We start from the raw sequence: 13027 nt of genomic DNA, 5'->3' as shown, positions 1-13027 counted from the left end.
GAAAACAATACAGTCAGTTAAGATGAAGACATTGAGGTGGGACAAACAGAGGGATGATTTAACAACAGTAGATGGTGTTTCGCAGCCCCCAGTCTGAAGAAGCAGAGATGGGCTCCAGGATGGAAGCAAAGCAATGTGGACAGGGTCAGCAGCAAAACGTATTTTAGCCACCTACAAAAAATCTATATAATTTAGAACATTTCCAGCCTTTTCTGACAAGAAAAAGCCATCACATAAGCCAAATATTGCTCTCTCCACACCAACAAGCAAAAACGTCAATTTTACCTCTCAGAAAACAGGAGCTGCTGGTCTACTGCTGCCTTGATCAGTTGGTTTGATTGTCATTATTGTGTGACTTTGGCTGGTTCGGATTCACATAAGTCACACAATGACACAATCAAACCAACTGATCAAGGCAGCGGTAGACCAGCAACTCCTGTGCAAGGTAAAACTGCTGTTTTTACTAAAGGAGTCTGGTTGGTTGGAGTGAGTGATATTGAGCTTATACAACAGCAGTTTCCCCACCCGAAAAAGCTGACTGATGGTAAGGTCAAGCTGTGAAAATATTCTAAATATAGTGTACACTTGAACTGATATTGATGTTTTAGGTGTCTAAATTACCTTTTGTTGCTGACCCTGTCCACAGCAGTACATTGTTTAGCTTCCTACACCAGTACTCCAGCGGTTTCTGCAAACTGGGGGTGTGCCAGGTGCCATATTATAATGGTAATAAACTTTATTGATTTAGCACTTTTCTTAGCAAGGTCAAAAAGTGCTTCACAGAAAAAAAAACAATAAAAAAGCCAACACAATAAAAAAAAAAACAGCAGATAAAATAACACAGATAAAAAATACTGTAGACAAAGAGAGGCCAAATAAAAACAACACAAGGATCTCAAAAGATTGAGGGACAGAATCATTTGGCCAGAGGACAGTAATAAAACCTTTTGACTTCAGCAACAATTCATGAATGCCTTCCTATAAAAGAGGATTTTAAGAGAGGATTTTTGAAAACGCTAATGATGTAGTCTATCAATAGGGAGATGGGGCCTGGTCACCTTTAGTCATAAGCCAGGATCTGGGACTAACCAGCAGAGCTGTATCTATGGATACCAGAGACCATCCATGCACATATCAAGTCAATAGGTCTCTTATATAATAAATATATGCAATGGTGAAACAATTTAAAGCTTTAAAAGTTAACAAAAGAATTTTAAAATCAATAGGGAATAATGTAATAATGTAGTAATGTGTTTGTATTTTCTGTTAAAATTCTGCACCAGATGAAGTCGATGGAGGGAGCTCTGGCTGATACCGGCATAAAGTGCATTACAGTAGTCTCAGCAGGAAGAGATAAAAGCATGGACAACTTTGTGCAGCCATCTACTATAAATAATACACTGACTAAAAAAATCCTGACTATACCTTTAAGAAAGAGGAAGAGGAAGAAGTGCCAGTAGCAACAAGTTGCCATGGGTACAGCCAAATCTCCCAAATCTCCCACCCTGAAAATGATCAAACCCCATCTCATATTTTCAAGTCTCCACTGATCTGAGGTTATTTGTTTCAGAAGCCCTCTGTGATCAGCAGCAGAGACAAAGCAAAGCGGTGACAAACACCATGTGTCTAACACAAATGTTATTACGTCTGTGTGTTTGTCACATGCTGAGGACATTCTCATACTGTGGCTGGCCACCACTGATACGTCTCATCTTTGCCTGGTACTGTATCTGTGCATGTAAGATTACTGCCTTTGAATTGCGATGGAAATGAGCGTGGGTTCATAGCTGGACCCCGCAGATACAGAGCGACAGTCCCTTCATTTGGAGTCATGTTTCTGACAACTTGATGAATGTAAGTCTAATTATCACTCTCCTTTTAGCTTTTTCTCTTCATCTGCTGCTGAGTAAAACATTTGGCTCCTTCTGTTGCTAAAAGCTTCTCATGTTCACCAGCGACTTTGTCTGTCTGCTGTTTGTTGCTAAGCTCATCAATGAGGCCCAAGATCCACACTGACATGGACTCTTACCTCCTCCTCATCCCTAATTTTTCTATTTTTGACTGATGTTTCTTGCACTTGCTTTTTCTCTTTTTCTCTTACTATGTTTATTCATCTCAATACTGAGAATTCCTTTTTTTGTGAAAACCTCATTTTGATGTTAATTGTTTCAGTCAGACCAAAGACAACAGAGAGCTCCAGGAGACAGCTTCAAAGTAAATGCAGTGCAGCAGAAAAATACGAGACTGATTACATTAAAATATTCAACATAGTTATCACCACAATCTTTCGGCCACCACATGTTCGGCATTGCTTAAACATGTGGCAGGGAGATTCCATTAGCTTAGCTCTATTAAAAGTGAAAGAATATGCGAGTTCCAACAATGCCAAAACTATTACGCATGTTTTTACACCCGTGTCAGTTATAATTGGCCGTGATCCACAGACAAAGCTGAAGACTGTCTAAGGCATCTGACATCTGTGTGTAGGTAGACCTGAACTCTTTTATTTTATTTTATTTTATTTTTTACCTTTGGTGCTTTTGCTCCATGGTAGTTCTACCATTAGATCCAAGTAGTTTCTGGTCAGGGCGTACTCAGGCATGGACTGAGGCATCTTCTTCAATCTAAACACAGACGAATGACATTAAACGCAACACTCATCTGACTGTGCCTTTTTTTTCCTCACCTCAGAAACAAAAAAAAAGACCTTACCTGTAGTGCTGTTTATTCATCTAGATAATTTTGATGTAAGTTGCAGAGTTATTGTCCTTATCATCCATACCGATGTCTGCCTACTCTGCATAAATCATGACCCAGTTAGTCCAGATAATCCACAGACCTTGTTGTGAGGAGTTTCATGTCAGAACTACTCTTTTTCTATCAAACTACAAATGCATCACTGTGCAGGAGCAAGTGTGCAGTTATAGCTCAGCCAAGGAGGACACCATCAACGCTCACATCCCATACTGAAACATGCATGAGCCTCTCGTCAGTGAGTAGATGCACACTTCCTTGAGTTTTTCAAATGTTTTGTACTTTTTGCAACACAAGTGCCATCTTGTTCCATTACATTGGAGAGAAGGCAGACGTCTCTATGGCCGATATCTCAAAAACTCTCCAAAAGTGGAACATGGATCTGTATTTTAGCAAGCCTAGCAACAACCGACAACACAGAACACATTGCACCTGTTTCCAAATTTCCATGAAAATAATCAAAAGATCAACACCAGTTTGGAAATAAGAGAAAATAAAGAAGCATGTTCACTGGAGAGATAAAGAGAAATTGTAATAATTTCATACAGAGTAGAAACATGGTTTCAGTATTGGTTCCTGCCTGGTTGATGGTTACAGGGTTACATGGGGTTGGCATCAAGGTGGAGTGGTGAGTAGAAGAAAAGATTAGAATAAAAAGCCTGAATGTATTCATTAATTTAAGCTATAATGAAGACATGAGAGCAAATAGAAATTTAGTGGGATGGGATCAAGCCTTCATTTTCCCAGGAGGTCATACCCAGTGGCAGACGTAACTACACAGTCAAAGTGCAGTTTTTTAGGGAATCAGTCCAATTGCAGATGGCAGAGGTAAGATCAAGTCATTGTTTTGCAAGTCAGAAGTCTTAAGTCAACTCCCAAACTTTGAGTTTCAAGTCCTAATCAAGTCAAAATGAGCTCTTAATTAAAAGCAATGCCGCTTTAACAACAGGACATCAACAATACTATTTTTTGTACAACTTAAAATAACAAAGTTGGAAGTTGTTGCATCTTCTTCTGTAATTTTCAACCCACACCTTTTGCGTACTGCAATTCATTTTTGTTGAACGCCTCTTTAGTATCATGTTTTTTTTTCAACTGGAGCTCAGTAATGTAACACTGAGCTGAGTAGTGATGAAGTACAAATACTTTGTTATTGTACTAAAGTAGAGTTTTCAGGTATCTGTATTTATAGAATTTATTCCTCTGAACACTTTTCACTTTTATTCCTGACATTAACACAAGTATCTGTTCTTTCTACACCTTACATTTTCAGCCTTGTTACTTTAGTTTTAAGGCATTTGAGGGGAATTATTAATTTTCAAAATTTTGCATCATTGCACTCTGCCTACAATAACACATAGAAAAGATGATTTCTTGGTGTGTCTATCAGTGCATATCACACATGACCGATGTAACAAGACGAAACGAGTCAATAGAAATGTCCTTCAGAAAGGATCTTTTTACTTTTATACTACTAGTACATTTCAGAGTGTATACTTTTTCACTTTCACTTGAGTAAAGAAGTTGGATCAGTACTTCTATGGTTCTCTCCTGCAACTAGATTGGACTCTGTCAGAATTGTTCAAACAAAGTGGATCAAGGAAATGTGTTAGCTTACTGGCAATAAATAGTGTGTAAGCTGATTCAGGAAATGATGGGGAATTAAACTGATTCTCTTCTTCTTTGGGCTTGAGAAAAGTTATTCAGTATGTTCAAGTCAAAAGGCTCATGTCTGAAGTCATGACACATCTGTGTTTAAGTCTAGTTGTGCTTTTTGATTTTGTTAAGTCGAGTCTAAAGTCATCAAATCTGTGAGTCCAGACTCGAGGCTACACCTTGGGGTGATGGTGTCATTATTCTAAAGTCATTACATTGTGCAATTTACTTCATAATAATAAGTATTTTAGTATAATAGTTTAATAATTTTAATAAGACTTTTTTGAACTGTGTAGTCAAGTTGACCAAGAAAGCATGCAATGCAAACAATGAAGACCTAAGTTGATCTGTAGCTGTTAAAAATATTTTGAAGATACAACAGAGTGAACACAAACGTCTAAGTAACGTTTATACAACATGTTTTGATATAAAGGAGGAGCTGAAGGTTTAATCAGGGTAAAAAACAATCACCTCTTGAGCTCTTTGAGGCAAACTCTGAGTGCAGCTTCAGGCATGTTGGCCCCGTGGACCTTCCTCTCCAAGGCCGCAGTGTCATCACCATCCTCATCTTCATCTTCCCCATCCAGGGTGAACTGCCGGCCCGGGAACACTCCACCTTTACGCACTGATAACACCTGAGCAGATGAGACGTCGGAAGGTGAATATGCAACAAAAACACGGACATTGTTGAAAGGAAAAAAAAAAGGAATAGAAATGTTAGTTACCCTCTTCTCACTGTCAGGACTGATTTTCCTGGCTTTCTGCAACAGTTTGAGTCCCTCTATCTGTCTGGTGAGCATGGGCAGAGCCTTCTTAAATCGCTCCTCCAACCTCACCGCATCTAGAACCTTCACAGCACACACGGACAAGCTGATTTCAAAATACATTTATTTTAGAGCATTTTAAAAAACATAAAACCTACTCCACTGCGGCTGCTATTTCTGTTTTTTTCTCTTTGGCACCATCCAGTGGTAGCTTCAAAACAGACTGTAGCAGCCAACACATCCCTCCCTCTCCAGACCCGACTTAGGGACACTGAATGTGCTACAATTAACACACACACATGGGAATCAAGCCGGCTCCATTCAGAACCTCAGAGTTTATGCATTCCTTTTATTTCTGATAGTTGCGCATTGCAAAAAAAATGCGTCAATTTCAAATGTGTATACTCAGCTGAAATCTTGACAGTCATGGAGTCATGGTGGAGAGGAAGAGATGTTTCTTTTTTTTAAACAGATGACAACAGTGTTTGTTGTATTGTCTGAAAATGATCATTTCAAGTAAGAGTGGAAATACGCTAAAACATCTTCCTACACAACATGGACTTAAAATCCAGAAATGCTGTGTATTTGACACTGTGCACCAAGGTTACTAAAACTAGAACCTAAAAGTGTTAACATTTTTAGTTAGAGGCATCACGAACCCCCTAGTGGAACACTGTTCTGGTCTAATGTTATGGTCTGGTATCCTGTAGTGATGCACAGGTCGATGGACCTGCAGGTTGTGGGTCGACTCACTAGAAAATACTACAGGTTTGCAGGGGCAGGAAAACTGACAATGCATGCAATCTCATTCCCTCCCCCTCTCAAACATGCACAAAGCATTGCACACAACCAGTGCATCCAGTGCGCTCTCAGCTCAGCTGATGTGCGTCTAAACAGATTCAAACCTGGGACTGTGGAATCATTTCTACATAGTGCAGTGTGTGTGTGTGTGTGTGTGTGTGTGCGTGTGAGAGAGAGAAAGATGAAGGGTCACTTGTTTTGCTGCTATCAGTGAGCCTGCAGGCTCATCTGTGGATAGACGCTAATAGTTGGGGTCTGTATCTGGTTTACTGTCAAGTTTTGCAGTTTGTGTGAGTTCAGACTCTTCTGGTAATTCTTCCAATATTCCATCACTCAACAGGCATAATACTCAGGATATGAATATGCTCCTGCTGGTATCATGAATTTTTGGATAAACAAAACTTTAAATTACATTTCTTATAGATTATAGAGCCTTAAAGTCCAAACTGTGCCTATGATTAAACCTCATTTTCTGGGCCAGATGCTCAGTGCCCTAAAACCCATTTGTCCAATCATTCACTCTTTTGGCAAAATTTCTACACGACGACTCAAAATTGTTCACTTGTTCCTAATGATATTAATTAAACAACTGACTAGAACAGAATCTAGATACATGCATGCTTCAACCTCAAGCAGCAATTCATTAGTCTCTTCCAGTATACTCCTCTTTCCTCAACCCAGTAGTTTTTTCTCCCTGTTTTTCCCTTGTTGCCTGTGATGCAGAGTAGGCAGTAAGTCCTCTGGCCTGATCCAGCACAAAGACATGATGCTGAGACAGAATTAATCTTTTGTCTGTATTACTGTATTAATTGCAGTACTTATAGTACGCAATATGTTCTGTGCTAAGTTGTGAATATACTTCTTTTTAAATATTTTGTTGAAAATGCAAAATGTGTTCATAATACACAAAAAAGTTTTTTCTGTAGGTACATGCCATGAACACAGTGTTTTCTGTTTATTTGTGTAGTGTGTAAGGACTACTCAGTAAACTTATATTCTGACCGGCTGTGTGTAGGATCAGACAGTGGTGTCCTGAGCACAGATGAAATGGTCTCTGGATTTTGCCAGAACAATCAGGCCATGGTTTTGTGTTTACAGTTTTGAGAAAAGGGTGGAAGGTTTAAAGAAGTGTGAAACTGAGAAAACTGTCACTGCAAATAAAAAGTAAACTTGACTCTTTGTCAAGTTAGTAAAATTTGTCAACACAACAGGCATGAAGAGGCTATATTATTATATTTGTATAATAAATTTTTTTGTCTTAAATCTTGCCCTTCACTAATAACTCCAATATTATGATTCAATTTAAACAAATCAAAATTATACAATCTAAACTAAAACTTAACATTTTTAAACCATAAAAACTGAACTGAAACAATCAAAACCACTGTGGAAATCAAAATAAACTGAAAACAAAAAACTAAAGCAAAAAAAATAAAAATAAAATAAATACAAATATACAGTAACTGCAATAAGTGCCACTGCTTCCAAACTGAGCAGCACATCTGTTAACAAGGGTATATATCCTGTTGTAATGGGATGAGGGCCATGTAGGCAGGCTTCACAAATATTTCCTCTGCCTAAGAAAACAAATGATGTACAAGCATCCTCTCATTTCATCAGTTTTAGCTCTGAGGCTAACCGGTGCCAAATTAAATAGTGGAACTTTACACACCTGGGTCACACACATGCCTTTTTTCTACTCTGTTTCTACACTGTGTCTAGATAACTAGAATTATGACCTCGTGGTTGTATGCCTCTGCTAATTTATATCCATGTCTGTCCAGACTCACACAATAGATCTTGTGAAGATTTTGAAGGAATTTAATAAAAGTTACTAAATGTATATTTTGGTCAAACTGAAGTTCTCATTAAACTGACGTGTGATTCCAGTGACAAATTTCCAGGTAGAAACATGCTGTCTTCACTTACAGACTATTTTTACAGAGGAGGACAGAGGACTAATAGAGAGCTGAACATCATGATTTCACAGTTAAGTTGACCTTTGACCTTTTGAATATAAAACATCATCACCTGTTAGATATTTGTGTATAATTTTGTCATAATTGGTAGTTTAACGGCGACCAACTTAGTGAACGTTTGTGCAAAATTTGGAGGAAATTCCCTTAAGACGTTCTTGAGATATCACCTTCACAAAAACGGGACAGATGGACAACCAACAAAAATGTAATGCCTGTAATAACTAATAACTAATGCTGTAATAACATTAAAAACTGAACTTACAGTGGCTGTAAACTTGACCTTCTTCTAACTGTTTTCTAGTAATCGCAACAGTTTACACAAATTCAACTAATACCCATGAATTCTGCATGCCTTGCAATTTTGTCCAAACTCTGCAACTTTTACACAAATTGAACCGATCATCATTGCTCCCTGTGCGTTCTACCAACATCACATGCACATCTCAATGAACCAACTCAGTGTTTTGTTTTATTACTCTCTACTTTTTTGCATTATTTTACCACAGGTATTGAAAAAAACACAAGGTTTGTCATCATTACTGACATTCCTCACTGAGCAGTGTTTGAGCTCCAAAAAGAATTTAACTTTTGTGCAATATGTCCCAGGTATACTCCTTCATCTTCAAATACAGCAGATTTTGTCTGAGTTTTTGTAATCAGGAGTCTTTTTGGTGTTTTCAATTGCTCCTGCAATTTAATTGCCCCAAAATGCCTAAAAACATGCATCACACTGCCTTAAAATCGTTTTAGGCTGCAACAATCCCAAAAACAGCCCACAAAAATCCCTGAGGGACTGTAATTAGTTTGAATTTTAGGTAAAACAGACCCAACAGTCACTTCACCTGTAGTTTCTCCTTGTTTGAGGTGCGGATCATGGAGGCTACCACATCTGGCAGAGTTTCTCTGGGCAGACTGTCCAGAAGACGTCTGAACTTAGCCACCACTGGAACAGACATGTCCAACATACCTAACAACTACACACACACACACACACACACACACACACACACACACACGCGCGCACACACACACACGCGCGCGCACACACACACACACACACACACACACACACACACACACACAATGGGGTTAGATTTACTGACATAATTAAGCGTGTTCCAATCCATCACAGTTTATTGCTCTAACGACAAATGTTGCCTGTTTCTTGTTATTTTGATACACTTAGAAATTCCAGAGTTTGCTCTTCACCCAGAGTTTCAGGAGTTCATCCGGCAGGAGTGAGACCAGCTCTGGCATAAATTGCGAAGACAGTCATGAAACCTTCCGATGTCCTCACCTGATTAAGTACTTAAACTTATGGAAGTGCTATACAACTGAACTGCAACCTGCAGGTGTTCCCACGACAAGATAAGATAAGAAACATTATTCACGCTGGAGGAAATTTTGTGCCAAAGATCCTCCATATACGTCTATACACTGTATAAATATAGTGTATATGCATACATGGGAAAATGAACAGGGGTGTAACGATCTGGTACAAATGACAAGCACAGATAAATATGAAGTATGAAGTGATGAAAACACTAGATGAACTTTATACAGGGGTGCAGTACACTGAAAGTAGGACAGGGTAAGATACAGAATATATGTCTCAGTTGGCTGCAGATGTGCGCAAGAAACAACTTCATGCATAGAAACCTGTAGAAACCACTGTAACCTGTTGTTTTATTGGCAAAACTGTGGAATCAGTATATTGACTTTACTGTACCAACAGCATTGTCATTTTGTGATTTTTTTTACCCTTAAGCCAAACCATTAATTTAATCAAGTACTCTGGGGTTACTGTCTTTTTTACTACTTATACACACACACACACACACACACACACACACACACACACACACACACACACACACACACACACACACACACACACACACACACACACACACACACACACCTGTACAGCAGCCTGGTAGAACTTCTGGGACAGCTCCCCCAACTCTCCATCTTCTGCTGTGACAGCTGCTGTTGCAGGGGTCGTGTACTGATCCAGTTTATCCAGCTGCTCTACCTGAATTTTGTTTTGCAAAGAGAGAGACTCATACTGTAGCCACATTTATCTGATTTTCTGAAATGCTGAGTGGAGGGTGTTTTAGGTCTTATATCGCCTATAAAAAAAAAAGGTGCTATTCATAATGACGCCCTCCAATCAGAAATGAACCTTTGACAGGTTGACAAGAAATAACAATCTGAGGAGATCAAAGGTAGCCCTGTGGAGTTTCTGACTTGGGTTTTGTGTACGCACAAGGACGAACACGTATGTGTGACACAAACAGTCACACCAGTGGTTTCAGCTTATTTCACTGATTAACAGGTGGTGATGCACCAAGATGTGCAGGGAAGAAGAAGAGCAAAGGCATGTAAACACAGATGTAAATGATACAGGATTTTTTAAAATTTAGAAAAAGTTTTACCAGAAAATAATTGCATTTAGGATACACACAATCAGAATTTCCATTAACTAGGAGTTTTGTGTCTTTTACCAGGAAAATCTTCGAAAAAGTCTGACATATTGAAATCTATCCTGTGATATTGCCCCGGGAAGAGAGATGCCTTCGCTGTGATGACAGTGCTCCACAGTATGAAGGCTTGAACTTCCCAACAGCCTGTGAAGCCCTCATCAGGGATTTCAGAGTTACCTGTCCAGAATGTGCCAAACTGGTCAAAAAGCTTTACAGAAGTAAGTCACACACCGCCTACTATGTCAGTATTTTTGGACCATATTTTGGGTTTCTCTTTCATTTCCTCTGTCTTTCCTGATGGACAGATAGTTAACTGCATTCAGCTAGTTAGCTCAGCTCAGAGCACCGGGGGAGTGTTGGCATTTACACTGTGAGCACTCGAGCTTTGGACGGCAAGGAGGAATTCAGGACAGAGACCGGGGAGCAAAGGCAGTGTCATGCTCAAACCGGAGCCAGAAGAGCGGCAAATGTGACCGGGCTCAGCCTAGAGTCGAAGACCAAGAGACGGAAGAGAATGTTGCAGAAGAAAGCTAAGAAAAGAACGGGAGATCGATCAAGCAAGAAGCCACTGGACAAGAGCAAACATCAGACTGACTGTTAGTCACTGGTGAGAGCTCATGAAATAAAAATGTCAGACAGATGTGAGCTGTCCTTTTTGCTGTTGGACTTGTCAGTAATATTAGCTGCTTGTTATGCCCTGTATTGTGGCTTGGTGACTGTCTGTGTTAGCAAAGTTGTCAACTTTTACGTTTGTTACAACAACAGTTTATCAGTGAATTGCAGTCTGAAACTGTAGACACTAAATCTCTAAAAAATACCAACTCTTGTATAGTGCTGCTTTAGACTTAAGAAACACAGTAACAGAATTTTCTCATGTGTCCACGACACTGAAATCTTCCAGGAGCAACAGAGATGCTTGCTGCACACAATGTGGGTTTGTGTGTTTGTTTACAAGAAATCTCCACAGGGCAACTTTAAGTTCATCTTCAGCTCAGATGGGTCTGTTACATTTAAATATGGTATTAAAAGAGTTTTACCTCTGCCAGAACAAAGGGTCGCTCCTTAAGTAGAGCAGACACCCTAAAGCGGCACAATCCAGTGATGAGGAGGCTGTAGTGGGGCTTCGGCCAGTTACTGCCCACCACCTGCACTGCTATACCTGCTGTACCGATTCTACAGAGAGACAGAAAATGAGAGTGAGACAGAGGAGCTGGGTGATGACAGAGAAGGATCTTAGCCTGCCATTAGCTTCATACTGCCATTATTTTATAATATAATACAATACAACAATAATCTATCATGATTGAATCTTAAAGGACTTACAAGCGTCTTCACACCTTTGATCCAATCATGACCTCTCACATACCTGGATGCAGCATTTCAAAACATTCAATCTAGATCAGAATTATCTGGAAAGGATTAAATCTCAAATTGATGTGGTCCTGATCTTACAAAACTAGGATACAGATCTGGTGATCCAATCCATAACAGAATCTAGATCAGCTGTTGTTGAGTATTTCAAATCTCCAATGCTAAAAACTGGAGTGGATTCAAAGCAGAGCTAGACACATGTAGGACACGTGGCACATATTAAATCATTCTTGGAAGAATTAGAGGAGCAATTGAGTGCTTCAGTGAGGAGTTGAAAAGGTACTTTGAATGCCTATTCAACACCTCTGTTGATCAACAGTAGTAATAGTAATAATGATACATTACATTTATTTAAAAAAATAATGGTAGTTACACCACAGATACATATAATATCCAGCTCAAACTAATTCTGAAATTCTGGCCTATGTATAAATATGCAAACTGATTTGCACTTCTTTCTAACATTTTCACATGAGGTCTATCCAAAGACTTCAGATCTAGATTCTGTAATCCTGATCTGAAAATTCTTCTGACCCTTTTAAAAAGCAGGAGCAACTATTTCAAAACCTTTAATCTAGATCAGAATCAGATCAGACTGTGTAATCCCCCCCTTTTTTTGAATCCCAGATATAAGTGATCTTGTGGGTTTTGTCTTGGTTTTGATTTTTCATACAGGATCATTCTTGTTTTTGTTTTTTAGTGTTCTATTTGAAAATATTGATTAACTGGTTAATTTTTAATTTTTAATGGATATTATTTTAGCATGATCAGTCCATGAATAATACAATAATTAAATGTTTAACATGTGTCATATGCCTGTGCTGAATTCAACCTTCAAGGCAGATCAGGATTATCCCAATTTTTAGCATTAAAACTCTCTTAATCTGCACCTTGGAGTTTTAAAATACCCCAAAATTAACTAGACAGCATGTAGAACTGGGTTGCCAAATCTCAAAAAATATGAAATATCTGAATAATTCTTATCCAGATTAAAGATTCTGAAATACTGGTCCCAGGAGAAGACTACAAGGTCAAGGATTCCAAAATCTGGATCAATCATGCTGATTTAGATCAGACAACTCAGTATACAGCTATAGGGATCAATTATAGCTGGGTACCTGCACCATTTTTACTGTCTGGCTGGTGCATTCATTGTGTCTCCTGTGATTCACAAGCTTATTTTTCATAAGCAGCACTTCCAAATTTATCTACAAAA

At 38.8% G+C, this 13027-nt stretch overlaps 1 protein-coding gene across 1 annotated transcript in view; it reads right to left on the bottom strand.

Annotated features, from left to right (window-relative positions):
- Positions 1-13027, bottom strand: part of lonp2 (lon peptidase 2, peroxisomal) — a 34893-nt gene that overhangs the window by 17897 nt on the left and 3969 nt on the right. Inside the window, exons 2-7 of the mRNA XM_084733882.1 lie at positions 11478-11613; positions 9876-9989; positions 8797-8928; positions 5136-5258; positions 4882-5045; positions 2530-2624 (exon numbers count right to left, since the gene is read on the bottom strand). Coding sequence (XP_084590008.1) covers positions 2530-2624; positions 4882-5045; positions 5136-5258; positions 8797-8928; positions 9876-9989; positions 11478-11613 — 764 coding nt within the window. The remainder of the gene's footprint in view (positions 1-2529; positions 2625-4881; positions 5046-5135; positions 5259-8796; positions 8929-9875; positions 9990-11477; positions 11614-13027) is intronic.

Source organism: Lutjanus erythropterus, chromosome 13, assembly GCF_056507025.1.
Source record: "Lutjanus erythropterus isolate fLutEry1 chromosome 13, fLutEry1.hap2, whole genome shotgun sequence".
Lineage (NCBI taxonomy): Eukaryota > Metazoa > Chordata > Actinopteri > Lutjaniformes > Lutjanidae > Lutjanus > Lutjanus erythropterus.
This window is presented reverse-complemented; position numbering and strand designations above follow the sequence as displayed.